The 15622-nt window shown below is 58.2% G+C and overlaps 1 protein-coding gene across 2 annotated transcripts in view; it reads left to right on the top strand.

Annotated features, from left to right (window-relative positions):
• The window catches only part of KCNJ12 (potassium inwardly rectifying channel subfamily J member 12), a 37117-nt gene extending 21928 nt beyond the window's left edge, over nucleotides 1-15189 (top strand). For both annotated transcript variants that reach the window (XM_040245754.1, XM_040245755.1), the window contains exons 2-3: nucleotides 4569-4687; nucleotides 10655-15189. In XM_040245754.1, coding sequence (XP_040101688.1) covers nucleotides 10716-11999 — 1284 coding nt within the window. In that variant the 5' untranslated portion in view covers nucleotides 4569-4687; nucleotides 10655-10715 and the 3' untranslated portion in view covers nucleotides 12000-15189. The remainder of the gene's footprint in view (nucleotides 1-4568; nucleotides 4688-10654) is intronic.
• Nucleotides 15190-15622: the final 433 nt, after the last annotated feature.

Below are 15622 nucleotides of genomic sequence, written 5' to 3'. Positions count from 1 at the left end.
CTGGGTGGAATGATGGGTCGTCAGGAAGCCCACCCTGTTTTCTCGGCCTCTTGATCTCAGAGCACAGCTTCCGGCCCATCCCAGGGTGAATCCTGGACCTCAGAGGTCTGTCAGGCCTTCCTAGTGAATCTTCTGTTCCCAAAATAAAGCCAGATTTACAAGATGAGGATGGGGAGAAGAGGGAAACTGAGAAAACAACAGTCCCTCTGCTCCCCTAGCAAGCGTCCAGGTCCATGGGGCACTGAGGCCAGGAGTCAGGCCGTGTCCTGCCCGACTTTTGCCTGGAAGGCCTCACACTGTGCCCAGCCTGCCATGAAGCAAGGTGGCCCTCGGTCAGGAGGGTTCCTTAGGGAGGAGGTGGCTGGACACAGAGGGACAGAGGCCAGGTCGTGGATGCGGGGCTTGGTGATGGTGGACACAATGCTTCTCTCTGCAACTTATTTCCTCCTTGCTCAAAGACACGTGGGCCATCTCACCTGAACTGTCCTTGGGTGCAGTGCCAGACACTCAGCAGAAGCTAGGCATTCACTTCCAGGGTTCTAAGAAATGTGCTGCCGGGACCTGGCAGGGAGCAGCAGGGGACCCAGGGAAATCTTGAAAGGCTTCCTAGAGGAGGCATCCTCGGAATCTGAAAGACGAAACGCAGAGCAGGGTTTTCCGAGGTGAGGGCCCAGCCCAGGCTGAGGCTCTGGGTGTGCACACTCCTGAGACGTCCCCCACTGAGGATGGGGGTTTCATATTCCCACTGTGTCCTTTTCTCTTGTTGATTTATAAGAACCCTTTATATACTAAGTCTATCAGCCCTTTCTATAGCAAACGTATCATTTACCGTCCATTTTGCTTACAACGCATTTTAATAAGCAACATCATGAATATTTTTATGGTGGCCGATTTTCCAACCTTTTGTTTCGTGGCCTTTCATGTCCCAGGGCGTTCCTTGTCCCTTTGTCTCAGGTCTCTGCTCTCCTGTGCACACTTAGAAACTGTTTGAGACTTAAGTTGAAGATTGGTAAATTACAGCTGTAAGGAAAACAGACACCACAGTGCCTTTGCTCACTGCATGGTCCCTCCCATCCTGTCTATCCCCTTCCTACTTGGAGTGAAGTCCAGTCCAGGCCCTCCATGGAGGGACCTGTGACCCTCCCCCTTCAGGGTGAGTCAGAGGCTCAGAGATGTGGTGTTGGGAAGGTGTGGGGGGACCAGGATATTTCCAGCTCTGTGTACTAACCTGATGAAACCCATCATGACCACATGAAATAGATAACATTATTCATCCCATCTCACTGGTGAGAAAACTGGGCTCAGAGAGTTATATGACTTGCTCAAGGTCATCCAGGAAGGGACAGAGACAAGATTGGCATGCAAGCCATACTGCCTCTGGTTTTATACTTTCAAACTCTTCTTTGGCGCCCTGATTGCCGTTGGGGCCAAGTCCAAACTCATTAAAATAACGTGCAGGGCCTCTCAGCACCTCTGCTTCTACACATCGGTGTGAAGTGCACAGGCACTCAGCGCCTTGTTTCCCTGCTTTTAGGGTCTCTTTCTGCACCCTGCTCAGCTGAATGCAGGTGCTGGAAGGGCCATCCCCCTCACGTGTAGTAGGAGCAGAGTTCAGAGTTGGGTGAGCTTTGCCCAAGGCCTAGTGTGTGAAGAGCAGAGCCAATGCGCACCCTGCTCTCTGGGACCCCGAGTGCTCCTGGCAGTGGGTGGTCACTCTCAGCTGGGCCCTCCCCAGGGAGTCCCCTGCCCCCCGACTGGGTCACACTCCTCCCCTGGCCTCCAAAGGCTCTGACCGTGCCTCTGACCCTGCCCGTTATGGCTGCTACCTAGCTCGCTGTCTTCCTGCTTGGTGAGGTGCCCCTTGTAGACAAACGCTGCTGGTCCATCACAGAGCCCCTGGTGCCCAGCTGAGACCAGCAGTGAGTGAGCGCTCAGGAAAGTTTGCCTCCCAGAGGGAGGTCCAGAGAGGGACGGGGGCCTGCCCTAGGCCACACAGTGAGTTTGAGCAGAGCTGGGGGCCCCATGAGTAACCCCAAGATCCCCCAGGCCCCACTTGGTCCCGGAACCCAAGGAGGCCCAGGGATGGGGCAGAGTCTCTAATGGCCACTCTAGCAAAGGGCACCAGGAGTCTGTCCTCTGCTGCTTCAGGGGCCCGGGGCCAAGGACACCCTGTCTCCCTCCTGCTCCTACTCCTCGTGGAAGGATGTTCTCAAGATAAAAATACCCTCGGAAGTATTTCCTGGTGCCTGGCGTGACCTGTCTTCCACATTGAGGGCCAGAACTTCCTGCCCTGGCTTCACCTCGGGGCTCAGAGAGTGGACATTTATCCCTCCTGGCCGCATGGCTCAGCCTAGCCTTGTGGTCAGTGCATCCAGCCGTCTCCAGGCCACGGAATCTAAGGGGCCTGAGAGGTTGTGTTCGCTGTGGTTCCTGTAGCCAGCACTTACCGGGTACCCTTGCCAGAGATGACACCCTGGGCACAGAGCTGGGGGGTGGGGGCAGGGCGGCCAGACCCAACCCCTGCAGAGCTCAGGGCTCTCCTGCTTCAGAGCCTGTTGGGTGCGTCCTGAGAGCAACACACCAGGCCACACAGGAGGGTGTCGTCCTCTTAGAACACTGGGACAGCCGGCATTTACTGTTAGTCTGCTGTGCTGGACACCTTCTTTGTAGCCTCCCCATTTTGCAGATGAGAAGCCTGAGGCCCAGGGAAGTTCCCACTGGGAGCTAGGGGGTGATCAGGCCTCAAATGCAGGGCTGAGGCTCGCTGGTCCCCAAGCCCCACCCTCCAGGGGAGGTTGTCATTGGTGAGGATGGTGACTGTGGTGGTGGAACCACGTGGTGCCCGGCTGGGGCCCAGTGCACTTCCCCCACGGCACTGGAGCAAGGCTGAGCAGCAAGGGGAAGGGACCCGCCCCTGACTGACGGGATGGTCCTGGGGGAGAAGCAGAGGGCTCCTCTCCCTTGCTGGGAGGCTGAAGGACAGTCTTGCTGTCGCATCAGGTCATCCCTGTCGGCTGAAGACCCTGCCCCTGCTCTGACCTTCCCTGTTCAGGACTGTGGACCCCCCTCAGGAATATGTTTAGTGAACCTCCGAGGGTTGGGTGTCACATCTGTCTCATGGGCCGTGGCCGCTGCAGGGGAAGATGGAGTGCTGGGAGGGTGTCAGATCCTGAGCTCTTGTCCCTGAGCTGCCACTCACTCTGTGTCTGTGTGACCTGGGGCAGGTCCCTGCTCTACTCAAAGGCTTTGTCTCCTCCTTGTGGAGCTGGTTTGCTTCCCTCACAGGAGAAAGCCCGTTTTAGGGAGCAGGGAGGCAGAGGCTGAGAGAGCCAGGGAAGGCAGGCCGAATGACCCCAGGAAGTGGGAGGCAGGCGCTCCTCCGTCTGCCCTCCCCATGGCCAGATGTCATCTCCCCTGCTCAGTTCCAGCTCTCGGTGACCTCACCCATCTCAGCCTCAGTTTTCCCATCTATCCCTCAGGGTGGGCTGTGAAGGTTGAAGTATCACTGAGGCCAGGAACCCAGCACCCAGGGCCAGATACAGTGGTTGTCCACTCCAGAAGGACAAGAGGTCAGAGGCCCCGGAACTAGTCCTCTCTGTCAAAAGTCCAGCTACCTGTTGGGAGTCTGGGGTTGAGACTTCATCATTTTTAGAGGGACCAATGGCAAGGCCCCTGGTTGCTGCTTTGGGAACCATGAGGGATGGGGAAGCAGCAGGCTGAGGACTGGGTGTCTTGAGGTGAGCCCGGAGTGAAGGGAGACCAGCCAGGCCACCTCCTAAAAGCATGAGCAGGTGCCCTGAGCCAGGAAGTGACTCAGCCAAGGTCATACAGCTGGTGAGAGGCAGAGTTGCAACTGAAACTGGGTTTGTATGCTTCTAAACCCACCACTGGCGCTGCCTGAGAAGGCTTGTGATATGGGGCTGACTCACCACCGTTCCCTTAATCCCAGCTGGAAGATCCAGCGTGACTGTGGATGCCCGCCAATGGTGGCTGCGAGAGAGTGGCCTGGCACAGTGTCCACTGTGGCCAGAGGACATTTCAGGTGGACTTGCCTCCAAAGACTCCCTGATGCCCCCTTCCCCCTGCCCCCTGCCCTGACCTTATGGCATGCTGCAGAGGAAGGCAGGGGCTGTCCGCTCACAGCGGGGCCTGTGGTTGGTGTGCTGAAGGCTCTGCAGGTAGCCAGGTATGCAAGTCACACCCTGAGGTCATCTGACCTGAGGAGAACCATGACAGTGCCCCGTCTCTGCAGCAGGAGCAGCAGCAGCTCTGACTTCATAGGGTTCCAATGTCATGTGGCTTGCCTGAGTTGATGTCTGTGAAGCGCCTACCAAGTGGCTGGCACGCAATAGTAGGCATTCGGTAACTGCCAGCGGTCACTTTCTCTGGGGGCCCGCATTGTACTGCCTTTCTCTGGTTCTGAAGGGTTGTTATGAACAAACTCACAGGGTCCTCCACCTTCCACGGGGTCCTGGGAAAGCAAGCAGAAATGGGGGTTTGTGTGGGAGTTTATGACTGTTGAGCTCCCCCCAGCAAGGAGAATGGTAACTGTGCTCTATCAACTTCAGGGTCTTCCAGCCGCTGAGGCCTCTCCAGCTGGTGGGGAAATGGCAGCCACTGCTAGTGCAGCCTTGAAGACGGTCACTTGCTTGGTGAGCACCGTTACTTAGAAGATAAGGTTCCAGAGGTAAGACTGGGTCATGGGTATGCACCTGTTCACCCAGTCATCCTTCCATCCATTCATCTCTTTACCCACCTGCCCATCTACCCATCCACCCACCTATGTGACCTCTCATCCACCCTCTATCCATCATCCATCCATCTAACTCTTCATCTACCTACCCAACCCATCCAGCCATCCTTCCATCCATTCATCTCCCCTGCCAGCTATCCAGTCACCCATTCATCCATCCATCCACCCACCCACCCACACACCCATCCATAGATTCATCTGTCCATCTGTTCTTTCACTCATTCATCCATCCACTCAAACATCCATCCACCCACTCTGTCCATCCATCCATCCACTCAATCCATCCGTCCATCCACCAATCCACTCAAACATCCATCCATCCAACTCATCCAGACGTTTCTCACCCACCTAACTAATCTACCCCTCTAGTCATCCTCCATCCATCCATCCATCCACCTGTCAGCCCCGTTTATCCATCTACACACTCGACCACCCATCGGTACCTGTGAAGGTCTCCTCATTCATGATTCATCCAGCTCCTCATCCATGCCTCTGTTCAGCAGCTTATTCCCTTGTCTTTGTCTGAGCAGCAAACATTTACTGGGTGCCCGCTCTGTTCCAGGCCTTCCTCAATCTCTCTGGACTTCTGAGATTGGCCAGAGATGGGGCCAAGGCAAAACCAACTCTCACACAAGGTGGAAAACACCTTCTGGTCTTGACAGAAGGTGCCCAGGGCCGGAGAATCTAAAAGGGCCTCAGGGAAGTGGTGGGCTTCCACTGGTTCCTAACCAATGGATTTCCAGCATTCCCATTAGCTGTGATTTGGAGACTGGACCACGTGGGGCGAGGGTCACCACAGGAACATCCATAAGGAGCCTGTTGCAGTGTCCAGATAGCAATGCCTGGAGAGGAGGGGTCTGTGGGCAAGGAGTGGGTGGATGGCTTTGATCATTCAGGAGATCAAATGCACAGGACCTGGGGAGGGAGTGGATTTGGGGGCTGAAAAGGAGGGAGGAGGCCAGGCTTGTTGGCTGGGGTGACTGGGGAAATGGTTGGGCTGCCCAGTGACCCCATAGGGTGCTGGGAGTGTGAGGAAACAAGGAGACTGAGGGGGGAAGAAGGGGGAAGGGGGTGAGCTTTGGAGAAGAGGAGGAGCCTGTTGGCTCTGCGGGGCTGGGAGGACATGGGGGGTAGTGGGCTGAGGGTTTGGAGTCCTTGCTCCAGAGCAGCCCAGAGGCCTGAGGAAGGCCCAGGCCTGAGGGGCCCTGCGAGCTTTGGTAGAGTAGGCGCCCCAAATGTGCTCTTTGTAGTGGGGAGCTGCTCCCTGGCCTGCCACTGCACAGGTGGAAAGACTGGTGTTAGTGGTTGGAAACTGGGCAGGTGGGCCTGGGAGTGGGGAGGGCCCAGGGACAGCTGAGCGTCGGCCAGGCCCATCACCAGCACACAGCTCTATTCAGGCCTCACGTGGGCCTGGCAGGGGCCCCACCCTGAAGGCCTGCACAGTGTTGACTCCAAATGTTTGCAGCCTGGGGGTGACATCTGGGGAAGGGGAAGGACTGTGTCTGGGAAAGGTGGGCAGGCACAAGAGATGGCCATCATCACCCCAGACTGTGAGGGGAGAGGTGTTGGGCTCTCCCCAACCAGCCTTAGCCTGCTTACTGGACCCTGAGGTGCCAGCCTGCCCTCCCCACTCCAGGGATGCCCCTCTCCCGCCTTTGCACCCTGAGCTGCCCTGTCTCCCTGTGGTGCATCCTCCAAGCCTGGTCCAGACCGCTTGCTCCCTGTGTGACTGGGTGAGGCACCCTTCTCAGAGCCTCCGACTCCCTACCTGCGGATGAAGGGCTGCATTTTTCAAGCCCTGAGTCTGATAGTGTCTGGATTAGAAAAGAGGGCGTGGCCACCACAGGCTGTAGTGAGAAAGTGCTCTGTGATGGATTAATGATGTCTGCCTTGGGCAGGGAAGGAGGAGGAGGTGTTTGTAGGTTACAAACACCTGGCTTTCCCTGAGACAAGTGCTTTGTAAGGATTCTTCCAGTTGGCCATGGACTTGTAAGGAGCCTGAATGGCCACAGATCAGGGGTGCTTGCGAGGGTCTTGCCTCTGCTTTTGTGTGCTGAGAGAGGGGCTATTTGTGACTTATCACCACGTGGCATTGCAGGGACCCTGAGGACTGAGGCTGGGAATACAGTGTTATGTCCACAATCTGGCCTTGGGGCCTGGAGGAGATAAGGAGATGGGAAGTTGAGTTCTCTTCAACCCCCCACACTAGGTGCTCACTTATGAAAGGCTGTGTGACCCTGGGTAAATGGCTGAAGCTTTCTGAGCTTCAGTTTCCTCACCCAGAAAGTCATAAGAAGGGATTACATGACCTATTTGAGCTCTTAGTGCCTGGCAGGTAGTAAGTGCCTGACAAATACTGATCACCCTGTTCACACCCATGCAGGGGTCCTGCCACCTGGGAAGCCTCCCAGGGAGGGGGACATTGAGCGCCTCCTCAGTGGCCCCTCTGTCAACCCAACTAGTTAGTGCTTTCTTGGCTTCACCCTGGTCTTCTCTCTGATGCTGCAGAAACCTGAGGCCCAGAGCCTCAGGAGACCTGGCAGAGGGTGGCCCGCTCCATCCGGAGGCACCTCCTGATGACTCGGCCCCACCGGTAGTCACGTGTTAGCTGCCTGCCTAAAAGCTCCCAGCCCAGTCCCTGCTGGGGCACTGAGTCTGCTGGGTGCCGGAGCCTCTGTGCGCGGGTGCTGTGGCCAGCGGGCATGCCGGCTCTGGAGACGCTGGGATCAGGACAGGTTTGCCTCCCCTTGGGGCTCTCTGGGTCCAGCCCACTGGGGGCGCCTCACACCCCACCTCCGCTGCTGTAGTCGCCTGTCCTGGCTCAGGCGGGAGATCCCAGTGCCTGTCTCCCCTTCCCCTCTCACAACATCTGGGACCCCTGCTGGTCAGCCTGGGCTTCCACCTGCTGTGGTGTTAACTATTGTCTTTATTATGTACCTCAAAGTCTCAGCCTCAGTTTTCCCATTTATAAAATGGAGAGCTAGCCTCCTTGCTTGCTAAGGCCTCTTCCAGCAAAGCAAATCTAGCTTCCTGTCAGTCTAATCTAACTGTATGTACCTGTTGAGCAGGAGCCAGATAGGCCTGTACATCTTGGTTGAGAATATTGTCCCACTTTGGATTTTTTTTTTTTTTGGCCATGCCCTGCAACTTTCAGGATGTTAGTTCCCAGACCAGAGATGAGATCCAACTTAGGTCCCCTGCAGTGGAAGTGCAGAATCCTAACCACTAGACCGCCAGGGATGTCCCCCACATTTCTTAAACCAAGTCCTTGAAGACCGCAGAGCCCTGCAACCTTGCCTTCTGTGTGTGGAGGGTCCCGGCATGTTTGGCAAGTTTGTGGTGCCAGGGCTCCTACTGTGGGTCCTTTCCTCAGCCTTTCTTTGTGGTGGTGTGTTCACAAGTGCCTGTGAGGGCTCCCCACAGCCCTGGCATCTCACACACACACACACGCCCACATGTGCACACAGAGCTGCCCACTGTGTCTCTGCTCCTTGGCTTCCAGGGGTCTTTGCCTGGGTGACTTGGCTCCAAGTACCAGCTTCCAGCTGAATAGTGGGGGAGTGGCTGTGAGTGTGGCCTGTGGATTTTCTCTATGGTTTTAGGAGAAACATCAATAGAATAGGTGTGGGTGGGGCATAGGCACCCAGCCCAGGCAGAGATGCCAGTGGTCACCTGCCTGGGAGCTGGCCAAGTCACAGCCTCCATGTGAGGCTTCCCAGCTGCTGGGAACAGTCGTGCCAGTCTGGGCTCTCCTGGCCTTTAATTCTTTTGATTCTGTCCCCATTACAGGCCTCAAGCTGCTCAGAGCCTTACCCAGAGCAGCTGTGACCTGCTGGACATCCCGCAAGTCCTCCCGGCCACACAGACCTGCCCCTTGCAATCTGGTGGCATGCTGCCAGCTTCTGAGTGCCCCATCCTGGTCACCTCTGCTTGGAAGGCCCAGGAATCTTGGGCTGGGCTGTCTTCCACGGTTCCTGGGGTACCCCCACCACCGGCTCCTTGCCTCCTGGCCCAGGCAGAAGCAGCACCCACCATTATAGCCTCAGGCCTCAGCTCCTCAGACCCAGGGTGAGGTGGTCAGCTGCAGCAGCTGTAGCGGAGAATCACAGCGTGAGAAGAGCTGCCGCAGAGCCTGGGGTCCCCACGTTGGGAGACCTTATGTCAGACAGAAGTGGTTCTGAGTTCAGCTCTCCTGCTTAGTGGTTATGTGATTTTGGGAAAGTCACTTGACCTCTCTGAAACTCCATCCAGAGAGTAGAAATAGCCACAGTAGTTACCTCCTTGGGCTGCTGAGGAGTGACCCAGGAGTGTTTGCTGACGGGTCTGGCCTGCCCTCCCTGTGGGCGGATGAGCTGGGAGCATTGTGTACTTGCCAGACCTGGGGATCCAGTGACATTGGCAACTGGACGGCCCCTGGGAGGGGTCTGCAGCCTGGCTGGTTGAGTGGGATCCACCTCCACCTTCTCCCAGGTGTTTGGAGCAGAGATCAGAGGTGGTGCCCTCTCTGCGGCTCTGGCTGTACCGCATCCCACAGACCAGGGCTGATCCCAACTTTGCCACCTCCTGGCTGTCACCTCCATTCCCTTTCTCCTGGTCTGGCCGCCCTGGGACCTTCTCTGGGGCCTCAGCATCTCAGTGCATTCAAGCGCTCCCAGGCTCATCTGGCTCTGACCTCGTGGTGTGACTGATTTGGAGTTGGGGAGGCATGGAGCCCAATAGTGCCCTGCCACGCCGTTCCTGCTTGGTGCCTGACATGGACAGCCACATGGCCTCATTGCCCACCCATGGGGCCAAGTGGAGTTGGGATCTCCCGTCTACAGATGCTGCCCCAGAACCAGCAGGGCCATGGGGAGGGGTGGCTACCCGCGCATCTGGGGCCTGGATGCTTGCCCCCAGCAGTGAGAATGGGATTTGTCTGGCTGTGGGAACAGTGCCGTGGGGTGTGGCCTGGGACCACCCAGCGTGCGAGTGTGTGTGCCAGCCACGTGCTGTGCTGAGTGGGCTGAGGATGAGGACTCTTCTGAGTGCTCCCCACATGCTCTTATTTAGGGCTGAGGATGGCAGGGGTGGCGGAGGTCCCCAGGCTGAGGTCAGTGACCCCTCTGGAGGCTGACTCGTGGGCCCCCTTCTAGCCACCTTTGGTGATGGGGAGGCCACAGGCCTCGCTTATGGGCAGTGAGAATAGGCACCTGGGGGAGGTGTGAGTGTCAGGAGGGTGGTGGGTCCAGCCTTGGGTGTCCATCAGGCCCAGGCCCCCAGAGTCAAACGACCGTGAACAACAGCAAACCCCTGTACTCAGGGAGCTGGTGGTCTTGTGGTGGGACGGCTTGTGCAGCGCCGAGCAAGCTCTTGTTGTGGTCACTAGTGCTATGGGGTGAGGGAGGGATGTGTGGGGTTCGAGTGGGGTTCTGGGGGGTTTTCTCAGGTGCAGGGAGGCCCTGGGAGATGCCCCCGAGGCATCAAAGCCAGGGCTCAGAGGAGGGTGTCCATGTGGGCCCGGGGGCGAGCAAGGGCAAGGCTGGAGACGAGATGGACTGACTCCCAGTGGCTGCTGTGGGCACTGGCACCGAGCAGGAAGGCCAGCATGGTGGCTTTCATGCTGGTCTTCGTAGGTGATTTCAAGGACTCCGGCTGAGAGGGTAAAAGAAGGAGCTGGATCCTGAATCCTGAATATATTGGAAAGCAGAGCCCTTGGTAGGAAAAGGAAGAACCCAGGGTTCTTGTCTGGAAGCTGGGAGGATGGAAGCAGGCGAGGAGCTGGCTAAGATGGGAGGGAGGACCAGGAGCTGGTTGTGGGTGAGTCTGGGTCTCCGCAAGCATGGCTGGGACGGGAGGTGTGGAGGTTAGAGGGCAGCTACTGCGCCAGCACCATCATCAGCCCTGCCATCCTCTCTGTTGCAGGAGCTGCCCAACCCTGAGCCAGTCTGGGGTCAAGCAGGGTCCCGCTGCCCCCACCTCCTGGATGACTGCGTCCGGCCGCACAAACCCCTACAGCATCGTGTCTTCAGAGGAGGACGGGCTGCACCTGGTCACCATGTCGGGCGCCAACGGCTTCGGCAATGGCAAGGTGCACACGCGGCGCAGGTGCCGGAATCGCTTCGTCAAGAAGAACGGCCAGTGCAACATCGAGTTCGCCAACATGGATGAGAAGTCGCAGCGCTACCTGGCGGACATGTTCACCACGTGCGTGGACATCCGCTGGCGCTACATGCTGCTCATCTTCTCGCTGGCCTTCCTCGCCTCCTGGTTGCTGTTCGGGGTCATCTTCTGGGTCATTGCGGTGGCCCATGGGGATCTGGAGCCTGCCGAGGCCCATGGCCGCACGCCATGCGTGCTGCAGGTGCACGGCTTCATGGCGGCCTTCCTCTTCTCCATTGAGACGCAGACCACCATTGGCTACGGGCTGCGCTGCGTGACCGAGGAGTGCCCGGTGGCGGTGTTCATGGTGGTGGCGCAGTCCATCGTGGGCTGCATTATCGACTCCTTCATGATTGGCGCCATCATGGCCAAGATGGCGCGGCCCAAGAAGCGCGCGCAGACGCTGCTGTTCAGCCACAACGCGGTGGTGGCGCTGCGCGACGGCAAGCTCTGCCTCATGTGGCGTGTGGGCAACCTCCGCAAGAGCCATATCGTGGAGGCCCACGTGCGGGCCCAGCTCATCAAGCCCCGCGTCACCGAGGAGGGCGAGTACATCCCGCTGGACCAGATCGACATTGATGTCGGCTTTGACAAGGGCCTGGACCGCATCTTCCTGGTGTCTCCCATCACCATCCTGCACGAGATCGACGAGGCCAGCCCTCTGTTTGGCATCAGCCGGCAGGACCTGGAAACGGATGACTTCGAGATCGTGGTCATCCTGGAGGGCATGGTGGAGGCCACGGCCATGACCACGCAGGCCCGCAGCTCCTACCTGGCCAACGAGATCCTGTGGGGCCACCGCTTTGAGCCTGTCCTCTTTGAGGAGAAGAACCAGTACAAGATCGACTACTCGCATTTCCACAAGACGTACGAGGTGCCATCTACACCCCGCTGCAGTGCCAAGGACCTAGTGGAAAACAAGTTCCTGCTGCCAAGCACCAACTCCTTCTGCTACGAGAATGAGCTGGCCTTCCTGAGCCGCGACGAGGAGGACGAGGCGGATGGAGAGCAGGACAGCCTCGGCCCCCAGGCCAGGCGTGACTTTGACAGGCCGCAGGCCGGCACAGCCCTTGAGCAGCGGCCTTATAGACGGGAGTCTGAGATCTGAGCTGCCGTCGGTCGGCCGAGGTGCAGCATCTGCCCCGCCAAGGAGAGGCCTGAGTGCCTCGAGGGCTCTGGGCCTGAGCAGGATGGGCTTGGGCCCTGGTTGCAGACTCAGTAGCGTTTTAGATGTTTTATGTTTCTTTATAACGCCTGGGAATGTTGGCGGGAGAGTGGGTGGCTTGTGCTGCCTCCGGAGCTGGGGAAGGCCCAGGGGTGGGGAGGTGGCCTCCGGGCACTGGGCTGCAGGAGCCAGGGCCTTCTGCCTGAGGAGGGAGCTGCAGCCTGTCCAGAGATGGCTGACCAGTCCCCTGACCTCTGTGGGTGAAGGCCAGCAGGCAGTAGGGTGCCTCACTGGTTTTTACCTTGGGGAGAAACACCAGTTTTGGCTTTCTCAATCTTAGTTTGAGTAAGACTGTTTACAAAAAAAAAAAAATTAATATGTGATTGATTTTTATAATTTGTTGGGGGGAGAAAGGACAGTTAGAATTCTGTTAGTCTGCTAGGATACAAGTAGCTGAGTGGAGTTTCCAGCAAGTTCCCGATGCTGGGCAGGCCTCTCTTCCATGAAGACGGCACATGTGCCTGATGGTGCAGCCTGCAGGGTAGTCGTGGGGGTCACCCCCATTCTTTATGCTCACAAAGTGAATTGGATTTCATTTGTGATGGCAATACCAAGACCATGTTAATGATCCTAATGGAAGCTTTCCAGTGTTGCTGGGGTCGGGGTAAGAGCCAGGAAGAGTCTGGGAAGAGCTTTCAAGTTTGACTCTGTGCCTCCTGCGAGGCGTGTCTCAGGGCCGGGATGGGACCTGCCGCCCACCGTCCCCCACCCTGACCTGCTGGGTTCTCCTGTTTGCTTCTCTCTCCTTTTCTGCCCAGAGACCTTCCCCAGAACTGTGGGGGTGGATGGCTCCATGGAAAGGAGAGCTGGGTTCCCCAACTCCAAGGAAGTGTTTCAGCCCCATCCCCACGGGGCCCCAGCATGAGTCGTGCCTTAGAGACCCTGGGAGTTTGGCTCCAGTTGTCACCGTTTTTACTGGATTCAAGCATCCTCTCCACAGCCCCCAACTCCATCATACTCCTCTGTCTGCAGAGGTTGGGCTGACCTGGCACCCCACCCTCCCAAGGCGAGCAGTGCAGGTGTGCCCAGGCAGGGCCCAGCCGGGCTGTGCCCTGATGCTAAACACACAGGAGTGTCCTAGGAAAGGTGAGCTTGTCAGCACACACCTCTGGGTCAGGTATAGGCTTGGGTTCTTTGTTTGTCACTGGCTTTTGGCTCTGCCAGCCCAAGAGCTGCCCAGCACAGGCTTGTTCTTGATGGAGAAAGCAGGTGGCAGGGGACAGGCCTCAGGATGGAGCCTGGGGCTTTCCCGGGACTGCTGAGAGCACTGTGCTCACATATGACTGGGCTGTTCAGTCATTAGAGAGCTGGCATCTCCCCAGCCTACCTGCCCAGGTGCTGTGGGACAACTCACGACCAGGAGGTGCTAGGACTCCGGCCCCTCCCCTCCTCCAACCCCAAGGCAGCTGGAGGCTTGCCCCAAGGTCAGGGGCCATGCGGGTCCCAGCACAGACTGTCCATTCCCAGCCAGACAGCCCTGCCCTGGCCTCAGACCACACCCTAACTTTCAGTCAGGAACAGTCAAAAGGGTCAATCCGAGGCAGGTGGAGGCTGCTTGTCCGCTCAAGATCTACCGGATGGGCCTCTCTCCTTCCCAGGCCTGAGCTCCGGGCTTCTTCAGCCTTAGTCCTGGGGGGGATGTGGAGTGCCCGTGGGAGCCATGAGGGTAGCAGATGGCCCTGGTCGCTTGGGCTGGCACACAGGCCTGCCGGGCCAGCCCTCCACTCACCCCACCCAGGCCCCAGCTGTCTCGAGTGGCCTGGGGCCCCTCCTCTCAGGCCTGTCCACCTCCTAGGCTCACACTGGATGGCTCAGGCCACAGACTCTGCAGGAGGGCCACTCCGAGCTGCCTTTCATCCCTCACCAAAGGCAGATGCTGTGTTTTCAAACTCCACTATCTGCTTTTTGCCTCCTCTGTGTTTATTTATTTATTTATTTATTGCTTGTGCTAAAGACCAAAATAGTCTCCCTCTTTAGTGCCCTTGAAGCGGGAGGGCAGATGGAGGAGCTGTGTGTGCAGAGACAGGATCAGGTGGTCCCTGGGGCGTGTGTGCCTGTGTGTGGGGTATGGAGTGTGTGAACTCACTGAGTGTTCAGTGTGCCATGTGCTGTGTGTGCAGAGCACGTGTGTTGAGTGGGAGTCTGTGGGCACACAGGTGTAGGTCACATGTGGCCTGTGTGCTGTACAGGTCGGGGTACAAACTTGCTCTGCCCCCGCCCCCTGGCAGTGGTATTTCCAGGAAGCTTCCTGGCAGCCTGGGCCTGGTGGTGTGGGGGCTGGAGCTGCCCGAGGCGCCCTCTCTCCTGAGAAAGCAAGCTGCTTACGTGGGGAGGGGCCTGGAGCCAAGTGTGTGAGAGCCGAGGCGTGAATTCCCACGTTGAGTCATCTCATCCATGTGCCAGTGAAGTGTGTCCAGTGACAGCTTTTCCTGGAAGTGCTCGAGTCTGTGCATGGGAGTGTCCTGCAGATGTGTGCCCATGGCCATCGCCACGTGTGTGTGCAGCCGGGCAGGTGGCGTCTGTGTGTGATACTCCGTGTGTGTCTACCCATGGGTCTGTTTGTCTGTTTGTTGGTTCCTGTGTTTCCAGGTGCAGGGCTGGGCACACAGTACTGACAGGCCCCAGCTGTGGTCCCACCAGCCCTCTGCCCCGACTCTCCACATGGGCATGGAAGGGGCACGGGCGACAGGGTGAGGCTTCTGTGCACGTTGGCGCAAGGTGACAGCCACACGAGTATGTGAGTGTGCCGCCTCCAAAGGTGAGCGTCTGCGCATGACTGCCTGTTAGGAGGCCTGTGTGCATCTGTCCACAAACATACGTGCGTGTGTGTGCCAGGCTCTGGCAGCAGAGCTGCGCCTGCCTGCCGAGGGCGGTGTGTGTGTCTGTGGACCGCTCCTGTCCGGTCAGGCCCAGGTGTGCTTCTCAGAACACGGCCCCTGCCTGCCGTACCTGCTGGTGCTGTGCCGCCCAGTCCCTGCCCCCAGAGGGCCCCAGTGCGGGCCGTGGACCTGGTGGGAAGGAGGCCCCTGCAAAGGGCAAATCGACGTCAAATATATTTTAAATGGTGAAACGAGGAGAATTTTCACGTTATTTTCAACACACAGAGTGTCTGGAGATGTCGCCACGAGTCTAGACCGCACTGCGCTCAGCTCAGCCTCCTGGAGCGGCGCCGTGTGCAGATGCGTGTTGAAAGGCCCTGCTGGGTGTGCTGCGCACGGCCCCTTGTGTTGCCCCCACCCCCACCCAACACCCCGTGACCTGCGGGGGGCTCCCCAGAGGCTGATGGAGGAGGACAGAGAGGACAGAAGCGGCCTCCTTGCAGACCCCTGCGTGCTCCTCAGGCTGTGACCTGGCCCAAGTGTGCCAGGCAGCCGCCACAGCTGGGCCCTGGGCCTCCCTCTCCCTTTCTCCTGCAAGGGTTTGGCGAGGGCAGGGCTGATGGGTGCTGAGCCCCCAGAATGAAGCGGACTTGGCTCCCACCGGTGTGAGGGAGCTGAGGGGGGTTG

The sequence above is a fragment of the Oryx dammah genome, unplaced genomic scaffold, assembly GCF_014754425.2.
Source record: "Oryx dammah isolate SB20612 unplaced genomic scaffold, SCBI_Odam_1.1 HiC_scaffold_8, whole genome shotgun sequence".
NCBI classification, from domain to species: Eukaryota; Metazoa; Chordata; class Mammalia; order Artiodactyla; family Bovidae; genus Oryx; species Oryx dammah.
The sequence above is the reverse complement of the archived record's forward strand: the minus strand, read 5'-3'. Positions and strand labels throughout refer to the sequence as shown.